The 27240-nt window shown below is 38.0% G+C and overlaps 1 protein-coding gene and 1 long non-coding RNA gene across 5 annotated transcripts in view; one reads left to right on the plus strand and one right to left on the minus strand.

Moving 5' to 3' along the window:
- Nucleotides 1-18767, plus strand: part of LATS1 (large tumor suppressor kinase 1) — a 42406-nt gene extending 23639 nt beyond the window's left edge. The window contains exons 6-8 of the mRNA XM_039846916.1: nt 2208-2390; nt 2617-2723; nt 17590-18767. Coding sequence (XP_039702850.1) covers nt 2208-2390; nt 2617-2723; nt 17590-18099 — 800 coding nt within the window. The 3' untranslated portion in view covers nt 18100-18767. The remainder of the gene's footprint in view (nt 1-2207; nt 2391-2616; nt 2724-17589) is intronic.
- LOC120589380 (uncharacterized) lies at nt 5018-27021 on the minus strand. Of its 4 annotated transcripts, none has more exons than XR_005649472.1 (5): nt 26868-27021; nt 22690-22738; nt 16212-16290; nt 13369-13594; nt 5018-9629 (listed from the first exon to the last, which is right to left on the minus strand). It is a non-coding gene; the product is annotated as an uncharacterized LOC120589380 (long non-coding RNA). The 4 variants fall into 4 exon arrangements; XR_005649471.1 differs by having other exon boundaries at nt 5018-6688; nt 8424-13594; XR_005649469.1 differs by having other exon boundaries at nt 5018-13594.
- Nucleotides 27022-27240: the final 219 nt, after the last annotated feature.

The raw sequence follows: 27240 nt of genomic DNA on the forward strand, positions 1-27240 counted from the left end.
TCCTTCAGACACCTAGACTTCTAAAATGAAATAGTGTGTTAGATTATTTTATTTCTAAATGTCATTAACATTTTTAAGTTAACATCTTTACATTTTTGTTATTTTGAAATATCAGACAAATAACATTTTAAAAAATAATTTTTAAATGAAGCCCCATACCCACCATTTAGCTTAAGAACTAGGTTATAAGCACCTTTGAAGCCTGTAAACAATCACTTGCCCTTCTTTCCTCCACAGAGGTAACCATTATTTCGGAGCTTTGTAATCAGTTCTTTACTTTTCTTAATACTTTAACCACATATGTATATATCCGTAAACAATTATTTCATTTTGCCTACTCTGGAACTTTATTTAAATGTAATCATTCTATATGTATTGTTCTATGTTGACTTCTTTTATGTTTGAGGTTCATCTGTGTTATTGCATGTAACATTTCACTGCTATTTAGGATTCCATTGTATAACTATGACACAACTTATTTAACTTTAAACACTTTGTATACAAGATTCTATTTAATCCTCACAATGTCATTGCAAGGCAAGATGAAGAAACTGAGGCTTAGTTAGATGAAGTTACTTGCCCAAGGTCAGACAGAAAATAAGTGTAAGGGCTAGGCTTTGAACCCAGGTTTGTCTGATTACAGGGCCCATGTTATTTCTACTACACCACAGTGCCTCACCAAGATCCCTTCAAGCGCTAATGGAAGTGTAAGTCCATCTGACATTTGTTGAATACTATGACTAGGTGCTTTACATATATTCTAATTTAATGCTCATAGCAATCCTGAGGTAAGTTTTAGCCTCCTGTGCTTCTGTGAACACGAGTAGAGGTGACATTGAATTGATAGAACTGAGAAACCCAAACCTATTTAATGTTCAATTTAATGTAATATGTTTCTTCAGATTCACCTGTGGTTCTTTTTTAAAATGATTTTTAAGCTCTATTCCAGTCTGTTGATTGAAAATCTTCACTAGAGAGTAGAAATTGTATTTTAATCAAACATCCCAACTGATTATTACAGTTAGGTTGATTTTAGATATATTTTTCTAGGTGATTTTATTTAGCCATGGCTTTAAATACCATCTCTATATCAGTGACTTCCAAATCTCTCTCCAGAAATGGCCTCTCCCTAATATGCCTTTCAAACTTAAAATCACCAGTAAACAACTCTTAATTTCTACCCCTCTGTATTCCGCCCCCTCCAGTCTTACCCAGTTTAGTAAACTGCATCACTACTATCCACTCAGTTATCCTTGATTCTTTTTTCCCATAGCCCCTACATCTAATCCATCAATAAGTCCTGCTACTCCACCTCTAAATATATCCTGAATCTGTTCACTTTTGGCCATCTCTACTGTTACCACCATGGTCCAAGCTTAAGTTTAATAGCCTCTTATCTGGTCTCTTCATTCTTGTCCTCTTTTATAATCTACCCAGCAGTTAGGTTTTCTTTTTTAAATATAGATCAGATCTTGTCGTTTTCTTGCTTCAAACTCTCCAATATGTTTTCCCACTGTACTTTGAGTGAAAAGCAAACCATTTCTTTTGCTTACAAAACCCATGCGCACTGGCTCCTGCTCCATTTCCTATCATTCTCTCCTTTTCTAACTGCACTGGTCTTCTCTGTTACTGTTGTTTCTGTATAGAATGTTTTGCCCTGGTTTTCAACTGGTTGATTCCCATTTGTTTTTACAAATGTCACTCAGTCACATCACTCCATGTTGACTTTCTACATAGGATGTATCACTGTGTTTCTTACATATGTATGTGTTTATTGTTTCTCCCCGACAGAGAAGCTACCTGAAAGAAGAACCCTTTCTTTTTTTTATCTATCGTCATTTATTGAAGGAAATGAACACTGATCTAATTTGTCCGAAACTTTGTCTAGAGAAGTACTCGGGAGCAGTCTGAGTAACAAATTCTTAATCCTACCTACTCATGACTTTGACTGTCATCAGTTAACACTGAGTACATTACTGAATCTTGAGCTAATATTTCTTAGTGTAAAACTTGTCCAATTGATATCTCAGATCACAGGCTGCAGTCAGTAATAAACACCATCCGTGATTTGGTGTACACTGTGCCTTTGCTTGTCACAGGGGGAATGTGTTGTTAACTCTAAACCATGATGTCAAAAGATTAAACAGACTGTAGGTTTACTGTTGTGTTCTTGTCCCTTTAATTTCTTTTCTTTTTTTACTTTACAGGTGACCATCCGCGGCAAGATAGCATGGATTTCAGTAACGAATGGGGTGACCCCTCTAACTGTCGATGTGGAGACAGATTAAAGCCACTAGAGCGGAGAGCAGCACGTCAGCATCAGCGATGTCTAGCACATTCTTTGGTTGGGACTCCCAATTATATTGCACCTGAAGTGTTGTTACGAACAGGTAAAACATTTGTTTTATAAATAATCTAAATAGGCCTTTATACCAGCTGAAACTTCATTAGAATAAGGCTTCTTTTTTAGGATTATAATAAAAGTATTAATTGCTGATTTAATAGTAATTTTGATTGTATTGATTCTGAGCACTTTATTTTTTTTATTTTTTTATTTTTTTGAGCACTTTTTAAAAAGTGCTTATAAATAACTATAACTTCGGTATCTTATTTTAGGCTATACACAGTTATGTGACTGGTGGAGTGTTGGTGTAATTCTTTTTGAAATGTTGGTGGGACAACCTCCTTTCTTGGCACAAACACCATTAGAAACACAAATGAAGGTAAGATATAGAATCTATACCAAAAGAATGGTCACAAAGTCTCTTGCACTGTATGTATGTCAGTCTTTTACTTAGAGCATCTTAATCTGGACTTAAAAAATGAACTTGTCGTCTATCTCAGAAGCTAAGCAGGGTCGAGCCTGATTAGTACTTGGATGGGAGACCACCTAGGAAGACCAGGTGCTGTAGGTGTAAAAAATAAAACATAAGGGATTGTAAGCTGACGAGGTCTTTGAAATCTGTGAGGTCAACCAAGGGTTGCCTTGCCTAAAAAATAAATAAAGGATGAACTTGTAAGGATATCAAAAACCCACTAAATTTCCATGTATGAACCCTATTCTCCATTATTCTGTCACCATACTTTTATATTCTCTCTCACTCATACACTATATTCATATTTCATTCTCATAGAACTCTTTAGTACCCGTTGAAGATTTATTCCAATTTACTTTGTATATCATCTACTGGCTTTGTTTCCCTTTGTGCACATTCTAGCCTGCAAAGAGTTGTTTATACAGTAATTCCTCCTTATCTGCAGTTTCACTTTCTGCTGTTTCAGTTACCTGTGGTCAACTGTAATCTGAATATATTAAATGAAAAGTTCCAGAAATAAACAATTTATAAGTTTTAAATCGTTCGCTATTCTGAGTAGCGTGACAAATCTCATGCTGTCCTGTTCTGTCCTACTTGGGACATAAATTGTCCCTTTGTCTAGTGTAACCATGGTGTATATGCTACCCACCTGTTAGTGGCCAATTCAGTTATCAGATTGACTGTTGTATCTTAGTGCTTTTGTTCCAATAACCCTAATTTACTTAATAGTGGCCTCAAAGCACAAAAGTAGTGATGCTGGCAATTCAGATATGACAAAGAGCAACCATAAAGTGCTTACTTTAAGTGAAAAGGTAGGTATATATAGGAAAAAACATAGTATATATAGGGTTCAGTACCCTATGGTTTCAGGCATCCACTGGAGGCTTTGGAACATATCCTCCACGGATCAGGGGGAACTACTGTATCTCCACTTGAAATTACCTCTGGCACTTCAATGAGGAGATGCTCATAATTCTGACAATAAGCTGTACAATTAAAAACCCTTTAGTGGTTCCGTTGTATGTAAAGTCCAAATTAGTCCTCTGTTCCTTTGTTCATACCATTCCTTCTGGAATGTCTTTTCTCTCCTGTCTTCCACAGCCCTCCCCTCTTTCTGAAGCCTGGTTAACTCCTGATCATTTTTAATCATTCTCTGAGAGTGTGTTGAGATAGCATCTGTTCTATAATGCTCCCCCATCAAGTTGTAACTACTTCTGTCATTGCATTTAATATTTTATTTTTTAAATTTCCTTTAGAATTTCTTTTAGTACAGGTCTACTTTTAGTACTGGTAATGCATTCTCTCAGGTTTGTGTCAGATTTGTCTGTCTAAAAGTATCTTTATTTCACCTTGGTTTTAATATGTATGTATATATGTAAGTACATGTATATATACATATATTTGTGTGTATGCATGTGTGTGTAAAAAATTGAATGCTTTCTCCTTAAGATCAAGAAAAAGTCAAGTATATCTATTCTCACCAGTCTTATTCAACATAGTTCTGAAAGTCTTAGCCAGTGCTATACAGCAACAAAAATAAATAAAAGGCATACAGATTAGAAAGAAATAAAAAATTCCCCTCTTCACAGATGACATAATTTTCTATATAGAAAATCCCAGGGACTCTATGAAAAAAATCCATAGAACCAACAAGTGAGTTTGGCAGGGTTGTAGGATATAAGGGTAGTACATAAAAATATATTGCATTTCTATATATATTCAAGCAATGAACAGCCAGAAACTGAAATTTAAAAACTACCATTTACAATAGCTTCCCCTAAATGAAATACTTAGGTGTAAATGTGATAGAACATGAACAAGATCTATGTGCTGAGAGCTACAAATTGATGAAAGAATATCATCAGGAAGATCTTAAATGGGAATACATACTGTGTTGATGGAGTGGAAGACTCAACATAGTGAAGCTATCAGTTCTCCGCGCAAAATTTGTAGCTTTAACTCCAAATCTATAGATCTAACTCAAATTCCAATACAGATTCCCAGCAGGAATTTTTATAGATATAGATCAGCCAATTCTAAAATTTACATGGGTGGACAAAGGAACTGGAATAAAGAATTAAGAGGAATCAACTACTTAATTTTAAGACTTACTGTGAAGTTATAGTAATGCAGTGTGATACTGGCAAAAGGATACACACATAAATCAATGGAATAGGATAGAGAATGGAGATACAGAATCACACAAATATGGCCATTTAATCTTTGACAGAGGTCCAAATGGAGAAAGTAAATTATTTCAACAAATAGTATTAGAAAAATTGGTCAGTCATATACAAAAGATACTGATCGACATAAACCTCCTGTCTTACACAGAGATTAACTCAAAATGGATCATAGATCTAGCGATAAAACATAAAGCTATAATACATCTAGAAGAAAATAAAAGAAAAAATCTTTATGTCCTGAGGTTAGGTGAAGAGTTCTTAGAAATGGCACCAAAATCATTATCCATAAAAAAAAAAGGTTGAGAAACTGGACTTCATCAAAATTAAAAACATTCAGTCTGCCAAAGGCACAGTCAAGACAATGAAAAGACAAGCTACAGCATGGGAGTTAAAATATTTACAGATCACATTCCAACAAAAGGCTTCTATCTAGACTTGTATATAAAGAACTCTCAAAACTCCACACTAAGAAAAACAACCCAAACCAGTGGCCTGATGGAGATTTCTCTAAATGTCTGGATCAAAAAAGAAAAGCATGTCTGTCTCTTTAACTATTCCTAAGGAGGTCAAAGGAAAAGCAGGCATCTGGGCTGGTTCCTCAGAGAATCACCAACACCTAACAAAATGCACAACCCCAAATTTTTGGAAGGCAAGGTCTTTCTTTACTGGCCACCCAGGTACCAGTCAGCTGCTCCAGGAAGGTGGGCTGCCCTCTCCATTACCACAGAAGGGCTGAGGAATAGAAAGTGGTAGTTGGTTCACAACTCTGCTCTCTTCCCAAATCTTAGGAGCCTCTCCCTTCATGAAGCATGCCCCTGGCTGCTTTAAGCGCCCGAGTCAGCTTCCAGAGTTCCAAAATAGCTGATTCTGATAGTTTGTTTTGTTTTTCCCAATTATTGTTTTTGTGGAGGGACTGACCTTGAATCTTTCTATTCACCATTTTCCATGGCATCTCCCTCTGCTGTGTTTTTTACTATTATCTCTTTATGTAGTTTTGTTAGAGGTCGTTCTGGTGATTACAAAGTACATACTGAGTTTTCACTGTCTACTTATAATTGGTATTTTCCCACTTCAGTGTAGTTCCATGTAGAACCTTACCACCATGTAGACTCTCTATGCTCTACCCTTCACTTTTAATTATATCATACATTACATCTGCATGCGTTTAAAACCTCATTCAACATTGTTACTACAGTTTTTGTTTTCAATCATCAACTTATTTGAGAGAATTCAGGGTAAGGAAAATAGTCATTTATATTTACCTGGATATTTAGCATTTTCCTTGCTCTTCCTGCATTCCTGATATTTTGATTCCTTCTATATCATATCCCTTCTGTTCCAACAACTTCTTTAGCAGCATTTTTAGAGGAGGTTTGCTGACAACAGATTATCTTTGTTTTCCTTCATCTGAGAATGTCTTATTTCACCTTCTTTAGGATGTTATCACTTATATAGAATTCTGGGTTTCAGTTCTTGCAGCAGTTTAAAACGTTGTCCACTTCCTTTTGTCCTCCATAGTTTCCGATGAGAAATCTATAGTTATTCAAATCATTGTTCCCTTAATTCATCATTTTTCACTGGCTGCTTTCAAGAAATTTTCTTTGTCTTTAGCTTTCAGTGTTGTAATTATGCTGTGTCTGGGAATGGATTTCTTAGGGCTTATGTTGCAGATTTTGGCCTGTGTACCTGGAAGAGCCAAGCGGCACTCAGTGAACTAAGAATCAAAGGCGGTTTATTTACACCAGTGGGCTCAGAGGAGTCACTCTCCAGAGTCTGAGCCCTGAATAAAGGCAGGTAGAATTATATATTGATTACTTCCGCATACATGGACATCTTTTGTTTCCCACGCACGGGAAAGGAAGTGTTCCAGGGAGAGGAGGTTGGAAAAATTCCTCCGGGACAGGGTAGCCATCTTAGATTTCTTTACATTTCCCATATCATTCCCCCCTTTTGATGCTCGTCTAAATTCTTTAAAGGACATCACCTTTTTGATTACCTTCCTGATCTCCCTCTTGGTCTCCCTGGACCAGGGACCAATAATTCGATTGCATAAAGATCTTTGCTGTAGTCTTTCTCTCCACTGTAGCTTCTATAAGGGCGGTAATTGTCCAAACAAGAGGCAACAGGCAAGGCAGAAGTAGGCAGGTACTAAGGAGGAGTACTGCTACTCTAATTAAGGCTTAAAGCCTCCAAAAGTGAAGAATCAACCTCTGAAGAGGTTTTTGGGGTCCTATCCATGCCATGTTTGTAGAGGCACGTGTGCCGGTCCTGTCATCTGCCCGGCCCTGGTCATCTCTTTGCACACAACATTTGGTGAGATTGAATTTCCCAAATACACCACTTTCTGCTGCTAATAGATAATCTAGTGCCAACCTGTTATGGTAGATGGCATTTCTCATCTGAGTTTCTTGATGTGCCAGAAGGGTCAGGACTCTCCTACTTTTATTATAACTGCCTGCGGTCGGATAATTCGATTTAACATGTAAATGGAGGTAAGGAATCCCAAAGATCTCTTCTGCCCAAGTGGCAGACCTATAGTATTGGATTATGTGTTCTGGGGGCCATTCATTATCCTTCCAGTCCCCTATTTGGAGTTCCCTTTTTACCTGCTGTAATAGAGACAGGATCTTGCTTTGTTGCCCAGGCCAGGAGTGCAGTGACTATTCATAGGCATGATCTTCCTACTACTGATCAGCACAGGAGTTTTGACCTGCTCCATTTCCAACCTGGGCTGGCTCACCCCTCCTTAGGCAACCTGGTGGTCCCCTGCTCCCGAGAAGTCACCATATTGATGCGGACACCTTATAGGCATAGCGTACTACAGCCTAGAACTCCTGAGCTCAAGCAGAAGATCCTCTTGCCTCAGCCTCCTGAGTAGCTGGGACTACAGGCGCACGCCACTGTGCCTGGCAAAGGCTTTTGGGACCGGGCGACCAAGCAATTCCCCTGTTCTCAGAGGGTAGGAGGAAGTCTTTATCATGCCAATTATACAGCTTCCTTCCCAATTTTGGGGAAGGGAATCGTATGTCTTGTTTCTACAAATCTAGTAAAGTCTATGTAGGTTCACCCAATTTCGGGCCTTGCCTGGGTGGGAATCAATTCAGTAGCTTCCCAGTCTTTTCCCAGATTTAACTATTTACAGTTCCTTTCTCTGGGAACCAGGGACAAGTTTCCTATTGAGATCTAAAATTGCTGAATCTGGTGAGTGTGCACACTATATTCTATAGCCGTAAGTATAGCTTTAAGCTCTGTAGAAGAACATTGCAGTCCTTTGACCCTTGTTGTCCTCCTGGTTATGACAGTCTATTCCTTAAATTTATTTAACACGTGTGCTTTCTTGAATTCTACCAGGTTGTGATCTGTATCTTCTCCCTACTACTCTTTTGTGTACACTTTTTCCAAGGGAGTCTGCTCACCTTACCTCATTTACACGTTTTCCTGTACTCAGGTCCCATGTTCAGGGGCCACCTGCCACGTCCAGCAAGTGGTAAATCCTGCCATGTCCAGCACAGCTCTGGAAAATATATCTGAAAAGCACTGCCATTCACGGTAGCTATAGAAAACCGAGGTAGTGGACATTCTCTGATCTCTTCTGGTAACATGGATATTTACAGTTCTTTGCACCAATTTCCTCCCTAAACTCCAATTATAAGGAGTCCCACAATGAAATTCCTCAAGCTTCTGCCGTGCGTAGACTGACCAGCTTCCGGGGGTGGCCAGAACAGGGCCGACAGATCTCAGGTGGATTTTCTGCTGCCTCCAGAACGCGATCCAGAGCAGCTGATCAAGAAAACGTTCTGCAGTCTAAGTTTTTTGGTTCTCTGGAGACACTGTTTTCTTTACCCAGGTGTGGTGGATTCACGGAGTAATACCTGTAACTTTAATGGCAGTGAGAGTTGCTAATATAACAATGTGAGAGCCTGTTTAGTTTGGCTGGAATGGCTCCTTTTTCTAATCCTTAACCTATATTTCTTCTCCTGACTAAAAGGGGTGGACCTAATTCCCTAGAAGTATGGAGGCACTTTCTAAAGTTTGATTTATCTTTTAAATGAGAATTATATTACAATAGTTAGGAAAATAAGCCAATTATGATCCGAGTCTTCTATGACTTCAAATTTATTACAAATACTTGTGTATAAACCTTTTTCAAAAAGTTAATTCTGCCAGCCAGATCCAAACACAGAACTTACTAAATTTCTTTCTCTACTGACTGAATACCCTTAAATCTATAAATTTCTGCTAACATAGTTGTAGATACACCCTTCCCCCAGTTTTGCGCTGGGATGGGAGAGTCTCCTGAAAAGGATTTTGTAAGGAGAGAAGCCTAAAGGCCTTACGGTGCATGATGGATAACAGCAAACACCTTCTGAGATAGGATGACCTCAGTGTCTTTGCAGGCAGACCTAGAAACCCTTTAACTAATTTTTCTGCCTAACTCCTTTCTAAGAGCCATGAACCCCCTTATTATTAGTATGGATGTTGAGGGACAGGAGGTCTCTTCTTCTGTATCTGCTTCCTGCTGAGAAGGGTTGTAGTCCCTGCCTACTGGGGTTTCATGGAGCTCTTTCCCTTTCTGCCTTAGTCAGGGTGGGGTCTTGGGTTTCCTGCTGAGGTGCAGCCTTAGTCCCTAGACGAGGAAAAAGATTCAAACTGATTATTTAAATCATATATCTATTAATTTGCCTATTAAGCAAGTAAAGGAAAACAGACTTGGTTAATATATTTCTTAAAGAGTAAAAAAAAGACCTTTGGCCTAAAGCCCCCTCCCACTCAGACTTTAAGGGCCCTGCCTGTCAGAACACCATTTCTGCTTAACCATGGGCTGATGACCCTTATCAATAGCCAGAGGATCTGAGTTACCAGTTTTGGGCAATTATCAGGATTTGAGGGAGAAGGCTTTTTTCCTATAAAGAAAGGAGAGAAGAAAACTTAACTACCTTTACTAAACAGATTAACTCTGCAAGAGATGTCCCATTTCATTTCCTCCCTCTTTTGATAGGTCTCATATCTGAGACTAGCTTCAGATGAAGTTGATTGCTTTGTTGCTGTAAGAAAATTCTTCCCTTGGCTTTGGTTTTAACATAATAAATAGTTCTTTCATTAATAAGAAACTATCTAGTGAGTAATTTGCATAACTTACAGAAGTAGTGGAGCTGTAGTTCAATGTCATATTATCTGAGATGTTAAAACATTAGTTAGCACACTTAGTAAATGTTACACATTTTTTGCTGGTATTATAATAGACACTTTAAAGAAAGCATAGGCCTTATCCTTCCTAAGATTTGGGTGGGGCCCTTTCTGTTTGCCTCAAAGGCTGGCTTTTAACAGATTGCTGGGAGGTAGTTGCCAGCTAGTAGGAAACCCTGACATAGAGGTGGGTTGTCTGCGAATAGTTTAGCCTTAGGTTCCCTACAAACGTGCACTATGTGGTGGGCAAGGGGACTGATCCCCTTTTAGGCTGTGTCCTAGTTTCTCAGACAAGGCACTTTCTGCACAGGACCCTGGTCCTAATGTGTGGCAGAGAACTTCATTGCTAATCCTGGTCTCACAATGGGAAAGGAAATTTACGTTAGACTGATTGTTTATTCCTGTCATTGTACAGTTAGCATTGGAGAGAGAGACCTATGGGAAGGGTCAGGACAGAGTAGGCAGCTCTAGTATCTAGTAAAAATTCAGTTTTTTCTTTTTGCCAAGTCAAAGGGGATCTGAGGTTCTACTGTTGTGATCCTGGCAGTTTTTTCTAGGACTGGAGCTTGCAAGTGCTTGGGTCTCCGTTGTTGGAGAAGAGAGCAACCCCTTCGTGAGAGACTTGCTATGTAGGGCAAGGGCTTATGAGGTCCACCACTCCCCGGCTTCCCAGGGCTGGGTGGACACTTGCCCTTTCAGTGCCCTTTCTTTTGCAGTTTGCACATTGATTATGTCTCAGTCCCAGCAATGCCACTTGTGGCCAACCACGATCGAGGCCCTCCAGGCCTGCAAGGTTTTTACTGCCTAAGGTCACCTCAAGATGGTCCCTGTATTATGGCAGCTAAAATTGGCGCTCCTTTGTACTTTGCTTCCTTCTCTGCCCAGTCCCAGTTACTGGACACCTTAAAGACCTCTGGCACCAAGGCAGTCTTCAGGGTTTAATGTAGTTACAGTTTTGAGACGGACTCATGGTTTTTGCACAGCAGTCCCTGATAATAAGTTACTCTGGCATTGGTCAGCTGCTTATGTTCTCGATTATTCATTAATGGAATTACGGTATGGGGAACCTTTACATTTAAACTTAGCACTCAGAACTGACAGAATTCAGCTGCCCTGCAAATCTTACTGACTCCTTTTTGATGTTTGATCATGGCTATGGTGTTGAGTGTCCACTATACAAATCATTGATTGGCCCTCCTACTTATGCTGCAACTATTCCTAGTCTGATTATCCTTCGGCCCAGTCTTCTTTGACAACTGGCTCAGGTTGATGTCTTAAATTCTCTGACCTTTTTGGACTGACAGTTTCCCTGCGATGAGGGCACTTGTTCTTCCAACGGCCGATGTCTCTACAGAAGGCACATTGGTTACGGTGTAATTTCCTTTAGGTTTCTTTCTGCCATGTGGGAGCAGCCGTCTGTTGCACTAAACCTGGGTTCCCTAATGCAGCTGCCAACAGGGACACCTTCTGCTTTCCCTGTTTGTCAGTTACCTCCTGGTGTAGCTCTGCTGTTTTCGACACACTTGTTGACTTCCTAGCCCCAGCCTTTACCTCTAATTTAGACTTTTCACGATGTTTTCCCTGTAGTGGGGATCTCACGAGCTTTCTAACAAAAGGGTCAGGAATCATTCTAACCTGGCCATCTTGTTTCTGGGTACTCCACCACTGTTCTTCGGGCTTTTCTATTATCAAGTCGAACTTGAACGAGATGGGAGGCATGGTGTTGGGCCGGGGCTCTGGGGCAGTAGGGGGCAGCAAAGGCACCGATGTAGAGGTCTGTCTGGCAATTGATACTAAAGTGGCCTCGCGGGGACTGAGAGAGCTACTGGGATGTACAGTGGTCATTAGATAGAATCTTCCTTAGGGCCCCTGGGTGAATTAATTTTGTTGGAACCTCCTTGTCCTTTCGCTTAGCCAGGCGGGCCACAAATGCCCTATTCTGTCCCTGGCTATTTGTGCCAAACTGGACCCAAGGGAGCACTATAGTAGCAGTCTGCAGCCATGTGTCTATATACGGAACTTAGTCTAGATATCCTGGGGTCCCTGTCACTACCCGATACACTGCTCTCACTGTGGGGAGGTCTAAGGTCTCTTCTGAAGGCCAACCTACCCCTAAAGCAGGCCATTCAAGCTCACAAAGAATACGAAGTTTTTCCAAGGTCAGCATGACCCTATACTCCTCAGAGAAACCCTCCTTAAAATTTTCCAACATACAATCTAAGACAGTTGGCTTAGTGGAACTCCCCCCATATTTTCAGGGAGCTTCCTTTGAGAAGTAGGCACAGAAGCCAGTGTTAATATATTCTCTAAAGTCCTAGAAACCTAGTTAAAGCAGCACAAAACACTAAAATTATTTTGAATAAATACAGAATCCTAGTTTTCTTCCCAGAGGACCTTTTCAAAACATTTGCATCACACCAATAGTCTAAAGAGCGTTAAAAACAATTCTAGTTTTTTGGGTTTTTTTTTGCATCAGCTTGCTCTCGGCATTTAAATTTCCAACCTTGTTTCACTTTATTACATAAAATTCCCTTTCAGAATATCTTCACAAACCTTCTACACTTTCCCTTCACAAAATTTCCTCTCGATTTCCCTTCACAGACCTTCTACTACTTCCGCAAACCTTCTTTCACTTTCTTTATTCCTTCAGTTTGCCTCTTTTCACCTGTTCAGTAATAACCACCTCTGAGGTAAATACCTTTCTTGAAATTCTTTAACATAGTCTCAAGGACTGTTGTCTCACTCTGACCTGACCCTATGTTTCCCACTGTGTTGGTACCGTAAAAACAAAGGGTGGGGGTGTCCCTTTTTAGAGACCACTCAGATGCCCACATGGCCATGTCTCTCTCGAGACTTTCCACGCGTCTTGGCTAAGGTGTATCCGTATAAACCCTGGGCCTGGTCGTTCCCCAGAGGGACGAATCACCATTATGCCTTATGACATCGCTACAGAACCGCAGGTTGGGGCCCTTTCAAACCCCGTAATTTTTCACCGTGGGGCCACAGACTGGAAACTCAGAGACAGGTCTCTGAGATCCACAAAGACACACATGCTCTCAGAGGTTAAAACATTCCCTCCCTGGTGGTCCCTGCCTGAGGGGCGCTTGCCCCTGGGAGGTGATCAGTCTCCCCTTCCACCCTTAAGGTGGGCCTGTCTACCGTGGGCCGCGCGGCCTTACCGTGTCCGATGTGGATCTGCCGAATTTCCTTGTTTTCACCACTCAGTTTCCGGGGGAAACAATGGAGCAGGGCTGGCCGAGTGCAGCCGGGCCCAAGACCGCACCTTCTAGTTCCTCAGTTGCCTCGGCAGACCAGTGTCTCAGCGTTGTGCCCAAACCAGTGGCTTCAAAGGGTCAGTTCAGTTGGATTTCCCGGTCAGGGAACCAAAATGTTGCGGATTTTGGCCTGTGAACCCGGAAGAACCAAGTGGCACTCAGCGAACTAAGAATCAAAGGAGGTTTACTTACACCAGCAGGCTCAGAGGAGTCCCTCTCCAGAGTCTGAACAAAGGCAGGCAGGTAGATTTATACACTGATTACTTCCGCATACTTGGCGGTCTTTTGTTTCGCGTGCGCATGCGAGAAAGGAAGTGTTCGAAGGAGAGGCTGGAAAAATTCCTCCGGGACGGGGTAGCCATCTTAGATTTCTTTACATTTCTCATATCATTTATCTTGTTTGGTGTTCACTTCTTGAATTTATAGGTTTATCTTTTGTCGGAGTTGAGGAATTTTCAACCATTATTTCTTCATGTATTTTTTTCTACATCACACACTTTTTCCTTTTGGAACTTAAATGATGCCAATGTTAGACCTTTTATAGCCCCACAGATTACCGAGGTTCTCATATTTCTTTTAGGTTTTTTAAAAATATTTTTGTTACAATTGATATAACAATATATGAGTTTCAGGTGTACAACATAGTGATTAGACATTTATATAACTTAGTGATCACCCCAATAAATCCAGTACCCATCTGACACCATACGTAGTTATTACAATGTTATTGACTCTATTCCCTATGCTGTACTTTACATCCCCATAACTATTTTGTAACTACCAATCTGTATTTCTTAATCCCTTCCCCTTTTTTACCCATCCTTCCAACCCCCCTCCCATCTGGAAACCATCAAAGTGTTCTCTGTATCTGAGTTTCTATTTTGTTTGTTTTTTAAATTCCACATATAAGTAAAATTATATGGTATTTGTCTTTCTGTGTGACTTATTCACTTAGCATAATCCCCTCAAGGTCCATTCATGTTTTTGTAGGTGGAAAGATTTCATTCTTTTTTATGGCTGAGTAATTTTCTCTTGTATATACACTTCTTTATCCGTTCATCTATTGATGGACACGTAGTTGCTTCCATTTCTTGGCTATTGTTGTTAATGTCGCAATGAACATATGGATGCATATGTCTTTCTGAATTAGTGTTTTGGGTTTCTTTGGATAAATACCCAGAAGTGGGATTGCTGGGTCCTTCCTTGTCTCTTGCTATAGTCTTTGTTTTAAATTCTAGTCTGTCTGGTATAAGTTTGCTACCCCAACTTTTTTTTTTGTTTGTTTTTATTTTCATGAAATATCCTTTTCCAACCCTTTACTTTCAGTCTGTCAATTTGAAGTGAGTCTCTTATAGGCAGCATATGTAGAGGTCTTGTTTTCTAAGCCTTTTCGCCATGCTTTGTCTTTTGATTGGAGCATTTAACCCATTTACATTTAAGATAATTACTGCTAGATATATAATTATTGCCATTTTATTATTCATACTTTTAATCCTTTTTTCTTCTTCTTACAGGAGTCCTCTTAACATTTCTTGTAATATTGGTTTGGTGGTGATGAACTACTTTGGCTTTTTCTTGTCTTGGATGAGGTTCTCATATTTTTAACCTCCTTTTTTCTCTCTTTTGTTTAGTTTGCCTAATTTCTGTCAGTGTATATCTTTAAGTTCACTAATTCTTCCTTTGACATCTCCATTCTGCTGTTGAGCCCATCTATTGAGTTATTTTGGTTATAGTATTTTTCAGTTCTAAAATTTACATTTGGTACCTGTTCATATCTTTAATTTCTTTGCTGAGACTTTCTGTCTTCAAAAGTATCCATCCTTATTTGGAGCATTTTTATAATGGCTACTTTAAGGTCTCTGTCAGATCATTCTGGCATCTGTGTCCTCTCAACACTGATGTTTCTTGATTTTCTTTTCCTATGCGGGTTCAAGTTTTTGTGTTTCTTTGTAAGCCAAGTAACTTTGGATTATATCCCGGACATTTTGAATATTATGTTGTGAGACTCTGGGTCTTGTTTAAATCTTGTATTGAATGTTGATATTGTTTTGGCAGGCATTAATCCTGGTTAGATTCAGGCCACAGGTTCCAACCAGCTTTCTGTGGCTTGTGATTTCAATGTCGGTTTTATTGTCAAAGACTTTTACATTGCTAGGCATCTCTCTCTCCCTGGGCTATGTATTTTCCTTAGCTCAGTTCTCAAAGTCTTTGATATGCTCTTTAGGATTAAAGCCATATGGGTACAGTTGAAAGGTGAGCCCAACAGTTTGACAGTAACTTTATGGGGTCAGTTTCCCAGTCTCTTCCTTCTCCACCATGTCCCTGGTACTTTCCAGTTTCCTCAGGCTTCCCTTTTCAGTTCCTTGACCAGAAAGTAAGGCTTTATTTACCCTGCTCTGCCATCCACACATCTCATGACTGCCTGCATCCAGGACAAGGTGGTGAGATGACAGAGAAAAAGGTAACAGGATTCAGTCTATCCTCTTGAAACCACATGCTGTATGATTTAATTTCCAATTGGAGAAGAAGGGTCCCCTCTCTCTGTTTTAGGTGGCCCTTATTTCACTTCTGTTGCGACCAGGAAACCACTTTCTCACTCTCTGAGCCTGAACTAGATGGACTTTTCCTAGAGCTCACTCTGTATTATACTCCTTCAGGTTAGGGCTACCTTGAGTCTAGGCCAGGGGATTCTAGAAGGAAAAAATGGTAAACTCACCACTATTTTCATTGGTGCTTCAAACTCTTACCTTCTTCCCCAATATGCCTATTACTGTTTTCTTTTCAAGGTCCTCAAGGAGCTGCTCCATGCGTTTTGTCCAGGCTGCACTGTGAGTAGGAAGGATAGATTGGAGACTATCTATTACTCAGAACTGGAGCACCTCCCTCTGGCTGCTTTAGGATATTTTCTCTTTAACTTTTGTTTTCTGCATTTTTACCATCATGTTCCTGTGTGTACTTTTCTTTTTATTTATCTTGATGAAGGTTAACAAAGCTTCTTGAATTATAGGTTGATGACCTTCATCAATTTTGGAAAATTCCCTGCCATTACTCCTAAAAGATTTTTTCTGCCTGCTTCTTTCTCTTCTTCTAGGATTCAGATTAGTATACATACATAAGGAAGACATTTGATATTGTCATACATGGCTCTTATGTTTTATTCTTTTTTTATTCCATTTTTTTCTATCTTGTGCTCGGTTTACATTAATTTCTATTGACTCATCTTTGAATTAAGTCTTTTTTTTGCTATGCCTAGTCTCTTATTATTTTATTTTTATCTTAAACTAAAAAATCCTGAATGTAACTTTAAAATGAAGAACTTGTCCAGCTGATTGTATATTTTAATTTTTCCTATTTGAAATAGATGATGGAACCAAGCATAAATAACTACCACTGTAGCATAATTTTTTTTTCCATAAAGAATTCTAAGACATACTTGATTAGTTGAGGCATCTCCTTTTTCCAACCTGGGAAAGTCTTTTAAGATGAACAGATACTGGAAAAGGGGGTTTATTTTTCTTCCCTCGACAATAGCCAATAAGTTCTTATATGAATAAGGAAGAATGGGGTTCATTTATTCATTTATTTAACAAATATTTATTGACTGTCTACTTCCTTCCTTCCTGACCTTCCTTCCTTACCTTCTTCCTTCTCTTCCTTCTCTCCCTGCCTCCCTCCCTCATTCCAGTTTATTCAAAAGTACAATAAATATTTACTGAACATCTATTAATTATGTGCCAGGAAATTTGCTAATCACTGGGAAATACAAAGACAAAACATGGTCTGTAGTTATACTGAAGTAGAAGGACACAGACATAAATAGGTATCACAAAGTATTAGATGTATAGAACAGGGGAGGCACAATAGAAATAGTCATTTCTGCTGTAGGGAGAAGGGCTTAACAGAGAGCTAAAATTTACAGTGAGTCTTCTCATGGGAGTATAAATTGCCTGGAGAGGAGGGAATGGGAAGGAATGTTATTTCCCACCAGTGATTCATTATTAAAGATAAGAAAGGTGAAATACCATACAATTTATTTTTAAAAAACACAAACAGTCTTGTAAGACTTTTTTTGTTCTTATTTATCTCTTCTCTCCTAATTTTTAAAAACCTTCTTTAAATTTAAAGGTTATCAACTGGCAAACATCTCTTCACATTCCACCGCAAGCTAAACTGAGTCCTGAAGCCTCTGATCTTATTATTAAACTTTGCCGAGGACCAGAAGATCGCTTAGGCAAGAATGGCGCTGATGAAATAAAAGCTCATCCATTTTTTAAAACAATTGATTTCTCCAGTGACCTGAGACAACAGTCTGCTTCTTACATTCCTAAAATCACACACCCAACAGATACATCAAATTTTGATCCCGTTGATCCTGATAAGTTATGGAGTGATGATAATGAGGAAGAAAATGTAAATGACACTCTGAATGGATGGTATAAAAATGGAAAGCACCCTGAACATGCTTTCTATGAATTTACCTTTCGGAGGTTTTTTGATGACAATGGCTACCCATATAATTATCCAAAGCCCATTGAATATGAATATATTAATTCACAAGGCTCGGAGCAACAGTCAGATGAAGATGATCAGCACACAGGCTCAGAGATCAAAAATCGTGATCTAGTGTATGTTTAACACACTAGGAAATAATTGTCGATAAGGATTTGCAAAAAAAAGCCTTAAATGTGCAGGGGTTTTGAGGCTCTGAGAGTAAAATTATGCAAATGTGACAGAGCTGTGTGTGCTCTGTATACAATATTTTATATTCCTAAATTATGGGAAAGTCTTCTAAAATCTTAATTTATTCCAGCCTTTTTAATCAGTAATTTAGAAAAAAATTGTTATAAAGTAAATTATGAACTGAATATACCAGTTCTTGGTACTTAAAGTACTTAAAAAATAGTGCTTTGTTTAAAAGGAGAAGTCTGGTATCTATTTGTACATATGCTATATAATTTTAAAAGACAAGAGTTTTTGGAATTTTTTTGAAAGACAGTTTTAGTTTTATCTTGCTTTAACCAAATAAGAAATATTCCCTACATTTACAAAGCTTTTTTTACCCCCATAACCTCGTTTTGGTACAAAATAAGCTATAGAAATTAAGCCATGATGGTGGTGAGTGTTCCTAGGCTAATGATAATCTGTATAAATTCATGTCTTGGAACTCAGAAATACAGGGTTGAAACAGTATGTTCATTAGAAGGAAAAAAAATGTTTATCTTTTTTTTTCTCTGTGGAATATTTAACCTTCTAGCATTTGTTTCTCAAGAATTACTGGCATTAAACTAAGCAAAGCACTACCATTTTTCTTTCTATATTGGTATTTTTAATGCTGCTTCGAGTTTTAAAGGGGAACAAAACTGCCGTAAATCTAAATTTCTTATTCTAAAAGCTAAGATTTTTCATATTATTACTTCAAAATTTAAAACTTGATTTCCGCCATCCTTAGCAGAGAGATTGTTTTCAGTTTCATATGAAACTATGATTAGAAATTGTTTGTGGGTACTCACTAGGAAAGTACTTTTTCTATATAGTGAGAGTTTGTGTCATCAGTAATGTTATATTTCCTCTTTCAGAACAATGCTGCATACACAGATTGTTTATTGGCAAAGGAAAATCTGGCTATTTGGCAATATTTTACCTATTGACGGATTAATTGATGAAAAATTATTTAACAAGGTGGCCATTTTAACTAGAGAAAGTTATATAGTAGTCTTAGTAGAAAATTCAAATTCTAACTTATTTAAGGTTAAATAATATGTTTTCCATTGTTCCTCTTGTATATGCTTAGATTTCAAGGAAGACTTCTGGTTTCATACCAAAATACATTTACTTTATCTTTTAGGAAGGGGAAAGGGCTCAATTCTTACATTAGTAAAACCTGTACTTTCTTTTTCTTAAGCTCCACTGATTGGGAATTGTTTTATCAAAACAATATATGTGGATAAGAGGCATAATTTTAGTGATTTTCAGTATTTTAGCTTCATAGGAAAGCTAATGGAAATCACATGTGTAAGTAAAATTAAGTCACAGCTGTTCCAGCTGAATTAAGGATGTCAAAGAAGATTTATTAGCCCACACTTCCCACCTTTCTGTGGTGGCCCTCTCAGAATTCAGCTTGTAAGCCATTGCATGACCCACTGTGTAATATAAGTAGGCTCTTTGGGAGTCATTAGTTTTTTTGAGAATCTGATGAAAGCTGTGGACTCTCTTCCCAGAAAGATGGATACCAGCACATACACATAAAATGTTTGCAGTTTTAGGGATTCTGGACATGTTGAAAGCTATCATAAACTGTTGATTAAGAACCTCTGTCCTGTAAGAACACTAACATATAAAATTAAGAACCTTGCATTAAATTTACCGATTAGCACTCAAATTAGCACATCTTGCATAAACACTGGTAATTTGTGATGGAAAAGGTCTGTACCGTGTGATAAGGTATCCTCCCATGAATGCCTCTCTCGCTGGTGCAGCAGTAAGACATTTTAAACACACCCTTTCGAAGGCAGTGAAATATATGTTTGGCTTATTACAGACCTGGTAAATATTTCTGAAGGACTTCAGAGAATTTTAAGAAAATGTACAATGAGATAGCAGTCTTCACTTCATGGCACATATGATTCGTCCTAAAAAATTCTATGCAAAACAAATTAGGTCAAGAATTTTTATCTCAGCATTCAAATTTTTAAGCTATCTTGCTCTTCAGCTTTCTCAGTTAGATTTGCTTAAATTTCCATACAGTTGTTTTACTTCTGGACTTACGGTGCAATATAGTACAAAAACAACTTTGTTACATTTACGTTGTAGGAAAACTAAGGTGCTGCCCGCCCCTACCCCCAACACACACATAATCTGTGCTGCCCTTATTTTTCAAATGTAACAGACACTAAAAATTTTGTATTTTGAAATTTCCTGTGACAGCGTAAGCTTTTTGTGTATATCTGGAGCTATGTACAAGTCTTTAGTATCTGCAGTTTTAAAAGTTTGGCTACCCTTATTAGCTGTCTTATTCCCCAATTACATTCAGTTCTTCCAGTATAGAATCTGGTGCTTCCTGACCAAAAAGAACATCATCAAAAGTCTATATGCTTTCAATTGAAATGGAGTGAACATCATCAAAAGTCTATATGCTTTCAATTGAAATGGAGTGAAATGGAGTTATGTTTTCTTTTTAAAATAATTTTTCCACTAAAAACTTACTGTCTTTCTTATACTTACCTTTTTTTTATGCATATCACTAGTATTTATAAAACATGTTCTGTAATTATGTAATTGTAGATACTGTTATGTATTGTCCAATGACATCCTAAGGCAGGCCCTATTGCTGTATCTTTTCTACCTTATTTGTAATAGAAACTATAGAATGTATGTATGACTAAGAAGTCACTTTGAGATTGACTTTTTAAAAAAGTGATTACCTTCTGCTGTTGCAAAGTGCAAAACTGTGAGTGGAAATGTTTTATTCTGACTTAATATGTTAGAAATTAGAGAATACAGTGGGAGGTTTTTTAGATATTGCTGCTGCTGTTACCTAAGGTACTTTAGAAATTTTTCTTTAATAAACAAAAATAAAAATCCCTTTAGTATTTAAAGTGAAACATTTAGCCTGTTTGTTTTAATCTAAAACAAAAAGTAATTTGGGTCAACATATTAGTATATTTGTAAAGCGCCTTAATATATCCCTTTGAGGAAGGCTCTGTACCGCAGTTTACTTTTATATTGTATTGTGTATATAAAGTATTTTGTATTAAAATGCAATCAATACAACACTACAGTTTTATAAAATAATGTTTCGTTAGGAAAAGAAATTACAGCTTTGCAATATAACTGAATTGTTTTGCATACTTTTGAATGTAGTAGATCTGAATAATCAGCTTGTGTTTTTAATGAATCTATTTGTATTTTCCCAATCATTTTATATAGTGTAACATTTGCTGGGGTAATAAAAAAAAAAAGCAAAATTCAAATATTTCAATTATGTGTGGAAAGCTGACATTTAAGCCATTTAAGTATGTTAATATTTTTATTCAAAAGTTTAATCCTATTAGTCTCAGAGAAAATTAAGATTAAAAATTTGATGCTTTGAGATTAAAATATATATAACTAATGATAATACCTAGTTAGGTTAAAGCAAACTGTGTAGGTTAACCCAGTAAAATGTTTCCATTTTGTCCAACATACGTACAATAAAATTTCGTGTTAAAGGTTTCCTTTAGATCAGCACAGATTTAAACCTTTTTAATTATTAAACTCTGCATTTAGTATCAAGTCAGTTTATAATTTTTAAAATGTGAAGCTGTTGGCTAATCTGTTTTCCCTTATAATCCTTTATCATAGGAACTGCCAACCAGATATATATATATATATATATATATATATATATATATATATATGTTGATGTTACATCTTAAATCAATTTTACACAGATGAACAAATATTTTTTTCCCTTCAAGCATTATCATCATTCTTAGGTCTTTAATCCTCGTTTGCACTCTCTTGTAAAATTATATTTGGTCTACATGAGGTCATCGTATAGCTGACGCAAATTGCATTATTCCTGATTCATTTTACTACAGTGGAGTTCCAAGTTTGGCATGCTTAAAGTTGTGACTATACCTTGTTATGCCAAAGCCAAACAGAAAAAATATATCTACTTATGTGTGTGAAGGGTAGAGGGAGGATGTCAAATTTACGTTTGAAACATAGGCAGTTACTGTCCTCCCAAATATCCAGTCTTTCCTTCTTCCTACCTTAGAGTCACCTAGAGATCCTGAACATTTTGCTCGATTCAGAATTTGGGTGGGACTTTGAGTTGGGTTAAATTTGGTGGAAAAGGGGTTCTCATGAGTACTTGACTCCCAGAGCAGGGTTGACTAATGACAAGGCTGCTTGTATTCTCCAGCCTCCATACTCTCATTCTTCCTTTAATAGAATCCTCATCCCTGTCCAAGTTTTGACTGCCCCACTAGATCTCATGTTCCTCATATTCGCTTGGAATTAGGTGTGGCCACGACTAGGTTTTGGCCATTAGGATATAAGCAGACATGATATGTACAAATTCTGCTTTCTACACTTAAAAGTTGATATTGCTGGCCCTCCACTTGCTTTTTCCCACTTTCCACAGGATGGGACAAGAACAGAGTGATGACTTCATGTTGACCATCAAAAGTAGGAAAACACCATAGTGGTGGTAGATCGATAAAATGAATAGAACTTGGTTACCTGAAAGATGGTGTGAAGCAGAGCTGTCTGTCCAGCCTGGAGTGATCAACTGCAGAATGTTAGAGAAAAGAAACAATTCTACACCTCCATTTGTTACTGCTGCTGAACCTATATCCTAACTGAAATAGTGTATAATTTGTATAACCTATATTCTGATATAGTGTATATAGTGTATAATTTGTACTTTGACCACCTCCCATGCAATCAATCATGAAATTCAGTTACTGCACCGTGTATGTTTTTCTCTAATGCATCATCTTCATCCCCATTGTTACTAATTTGGTTGATGCCCTCATCAGCTCTTCCCTGAATTATTGTAATAACTTTCTAAAGGGAGTCTTTGACTTCATTCTGGTCCTTTGAATTTACTGTTTAACCTATCACCCGAATGGTCTACCTTAAAAGATAACTCAACTCTGCTTCTAGTTTGATCAAGGAAGCTCCTAATGGATTGACTTTTATCACGTATGGCAACCATCTGGGAAAAATACAAAAAATAACTACTAAAGATACTACAGTGGAGCCAAGAGCAGACAGATTCTGGATGAAAGTCAACTCTTGGAAGAGAAAAATGACACTAAATGAGTATCTCGTTTTCATATCTTAACTGAAAGAGGCCCAAGTCTCTAGCTGAGTCATGAACCACACATTTGTGGGGAGGAATCCAAGCATCTGTATAAGAAGAATAGAACTAAACTGGCATGTGAGATGCTGCTTAACAGAGTTAAGTTAATTGCCTGCTTAACGAACTCCAGAGGCATATCACAGAATCCAGAGTATAACATAACATATCCAATATCCAGGATATACTCCAAAATTACCCGACATGCAAAGAAATATAAAAATAAGACCTAGTCAGAAGAGAGATTACAATCAGTGGAGGGCGACCCTAAGATCCTATTTTTAACATCTAGATTAACATCTAGAATTAGATGTTAATAGTCATTGTAATATCTTTGTAATATATTTTTAACATCTAGAATTAGATGTTAAAAATATATTACAAAGATATTACAATGACTATTAAAACTATGTGACGTAAAGAAAAATGTAACAAATGTAAAGATAGGGAATCCCAACAAGAAAATAGAACATATAAGAAATACCCAAAAGGAAATTTTTGTTGATTAAAGACAAATTGTCAGATTGTGAGAAGTTCAAGTGTAGGAACTGGACTTAGAAAAAGAAACACTTTCATTGAGACAGGAGGCAAAAACCAAAGGGCAAGTGTGAAGTAGAAACATTTGTAAATTTCAGGGTAAGAGTATTGGGATTAAGTTCAGCTGCATATAAAACCCAAAACAACCATGGCTTAGAATGTCTGGAGTTGGCAGTTCACAGCTGGTATGGCATCTCCATGATGTCAGCCCACACCTCATCTGTTCAATTCTGCTATCCGTATCATAAGGCTTTTATCCTGAAGGTCACTATGATCAGCAGTTGGCTGTGTATACTCTCTCCATCTTTTCTCTGGTCTAACCTGGTGAAACGAGATGGTGGGGGATGGATTTTCACGGCCTCTCCCTTTAAGGTGCCTTCCTAAATGTTCTACACAACACTTCCACTGCGCAGAAGTTAGATCCATGGCCACATCTAGCTGTGTGAGAGTCTGGAAAATATAGTTCTTATCCCAGGGAACCCAGTTTCATCACGCTACGTTCTGTCAGTTAGGAAAATGAGTATTTGGTGGACAGATGGCAGTCTCTGCTTTCATGAGCAATTTGAGAGAATTTCAGTCTGAGAGCTATTTTCTCTCAAGTTGGAGACAGCAGAAAGGGGTAGGGGGCTGGCCTGAGGAAAAAGTAGTAGAAGTTTAAAATAACATGTTAGGAGTAAGAGAACTGAGGTGGAATATGCAGAAAAATACGTGTCAGGTGGGCTGGAAGTCATTCAATTGTGGTGCATCAATTTCATGGGTGTGATCTTTTCCTTGTACATTCAGCAGTCTGGAAGTAGCAGGTCTGTGTTGGAAGCTATTACTGAGGAAGAATGTGTATAATATTGGTGAACAATACCGGGGATCTGTCCCAGGCTGTTACTCCAAATATTGTGACATGATCCAAAAATTCAGCAGATTCTTACTCGTGGTTAGAATTTTCTGGTCTTATACTCTGTGTAAAGTTGAGACCATAAGAGATAGCTCATCTTTTTGAAGTATGGAGGACGGCCAGATGCAACTGACCAGGTGAGTGAAATTAATGAACTGGTCTTAAAAGTCCTTTTATATTTCTCTGATGAAATGTAAAAAGGGTCTTCAGATTCTTTTTAAAGTGATTTCAATTTTTTTTAAAATTTATGAAAAGATTTATTAAAGGTATATTTTAGAAGGAGATGGGCCACACTAAGGAAGGTTGCAGCCCTGTGGAATTTGGGAGGTGAAAAGATAAAAGAAAGAAAAGACCGAGAATGCCCCAACAGAGGAGTGGGTTTTCAGCCAATAGAGCTGTAACCTCTTTTTATTTTTTATTATTTTTTAAATTAATTTTTTGTAAACTTTTTAAAGTGATTTAATGTATTTATTTATTCTACAAATATCTAATCAATGCCTACAATATGCCAGACATTGCTCTAGCCAAATGGAAGAAGTATCTAATTTCTTTAAATTTACCTACTGGGACAAAGGAGACAAAAAATACATAATGTCAAGAGGTGGTCTTTATGTCATTCCTTTCTGTGTAATTCCAGAGGTCACAACACCTCTTGCAACAGTTCTCTCAATCTGTTCTCTCCCCGCTCCAAACCTTCCTACTGACAGCTGCCAAATTCACTTCCATTTGCTATTTGTCTTCATTTGAAAACTTTCAGTGGCTCCTTTTTGCCTACTGAATAAAGTTTAAACTCTTCACTAGCACCTACCTTTCTACCTCTTTTTCCATAACTTCCCTTCATGTGTCTTATGATCCTGCCAAATTAATCTGACCATTCACCAGGAAAAATAATCTCCAATTTTGAGTCCCAGTTTGGAACAATTATTTTAGAAGGGTGATGGTTGTAGAAGCCACACTGTAAAAGAAGAAATGACTTTTCTCCACTGCCTTGGGTCCAAGTGCCTGCATCTACTCTGATATGATTATACAGAGTAAATGAGAAAAAAATCCTATTGTTTGAAACCTCTCTGAGTGAAGTGTTACTATAGCATAGGCTGACTACTAGCACAACTAACAAAGAAATACTAGTGAATGTAAGCCACACTTTTGAAGATTTTTACTTTAAAAATCAACTCCATTGAGGTGTAATTTATGTACAGTGAAATGCATCCATTTTATGTGTAACATTCAATTAGTTTTAATAAACATATACACCTGTTTAATCACTACCCTAATTGAGATCTGGGCTATTTCTTCATGCCTCTTTGCAGTCTCTCTTCCCTCCCCCCACTCTTCAATGCCACCTCTGATTAGCTGTTACTACAGCTTAGTTTTGCCTGTTCTAGAATTTCATATAAATGGAATGCATTCATTTTGTGTTCTTTGAGACGTCTTAGAACTATAAATTGGCTTTATAATTTAACATACCTTTTGCACTCACATAAAAGATGAAAATTCAGCTTAACTAGGATAATTGGTGCCTCACTGAATCGGTTTTTTATTTCAAAAAGATAGTGTCCTGTGCTCCATTACAATAGAGTTCATATCCACCACAGCAAAAATATTTTTTACTTGGTTGAGAATTTTACAAGACTTTAAACTTCATGAAATATTCTATTTTGTTAACCACTGTATACCCAATGCCTACAACAGTGTCTGGCACATAGTAGTTGCAGATTAAATAGATGTGTTACCTTCGAAGTGACTTTACCTAAGTCTGTGTTAAATTAACGGATGCTTTAAAATTAGAATTTTAATTACCATGCACTCCTAAAGGAAAACGTATCTTAAATGTCTCTATTCTTTCTATAGATGAAGGTACAGGATGGAGATATTGGGGAAAGCGTAGTACTGTTGAGTATGTGTCTATAAATCGTGGAACATCAAAATTTTATTTGTTATCTGGTTGTATAAAAACGTTGACCAAAAAAAATCAAGAGAATAAAATTCCACCAGCAGGGTGTCCTAACATCTTTGTTTGTCCACTCTCTTTTATTCGTTATGTCGCGACAAGCGCCTCAGTCAAATTCTGAATATTTGGTCCTAAAACAGGATTTGTCATAAACGAATTGTTTTACCTTTGACACTCACCTGTAAAATAGACACTCTGACTTCCTTACTTCTGAGAAATATGGTGAAAATTAAATGGGAAGAAGACTGAGGAAGCATCTCGAAAGAGATATTGAGGTACCCGAGGTGGTACTGGTTCAGGTCCTTCTCACCCGGACTCCACCGCCTGTCGGCAGCGAAGGGGACGCGGAATGCGCAGGCGCGCCGGTCCAGCCCCGCCTCCGTCGGCCCCGCCCAGCCCGCGTCCGGCGCGCGCACGCCGTCCGGCGTCCTCGTTCCCGGGGCGTCGCCCCGCGTGCGCCGGAGTCGCCGAGGCCACCCCCGGCACCGGAAGAGGCCGTAGAGAAAAGTCATTTCTTCTTTTACAGTGTGGCTTCTTCAAATTCTTGATTAG

This window comes from Pteropus medius, unplaced genomic scaffold, assembly GCF_902729225.1.
Source record: "Pteropus medius unplaced genomic scaffold, Ma_sr-lr_union100, whole genome shotgun sequence".
NCBI lineage: Eukaryota > Metazoa > Chordata > Mammalia > Chiroptera > Pteropodidae > Pteropus > Pteropus medius.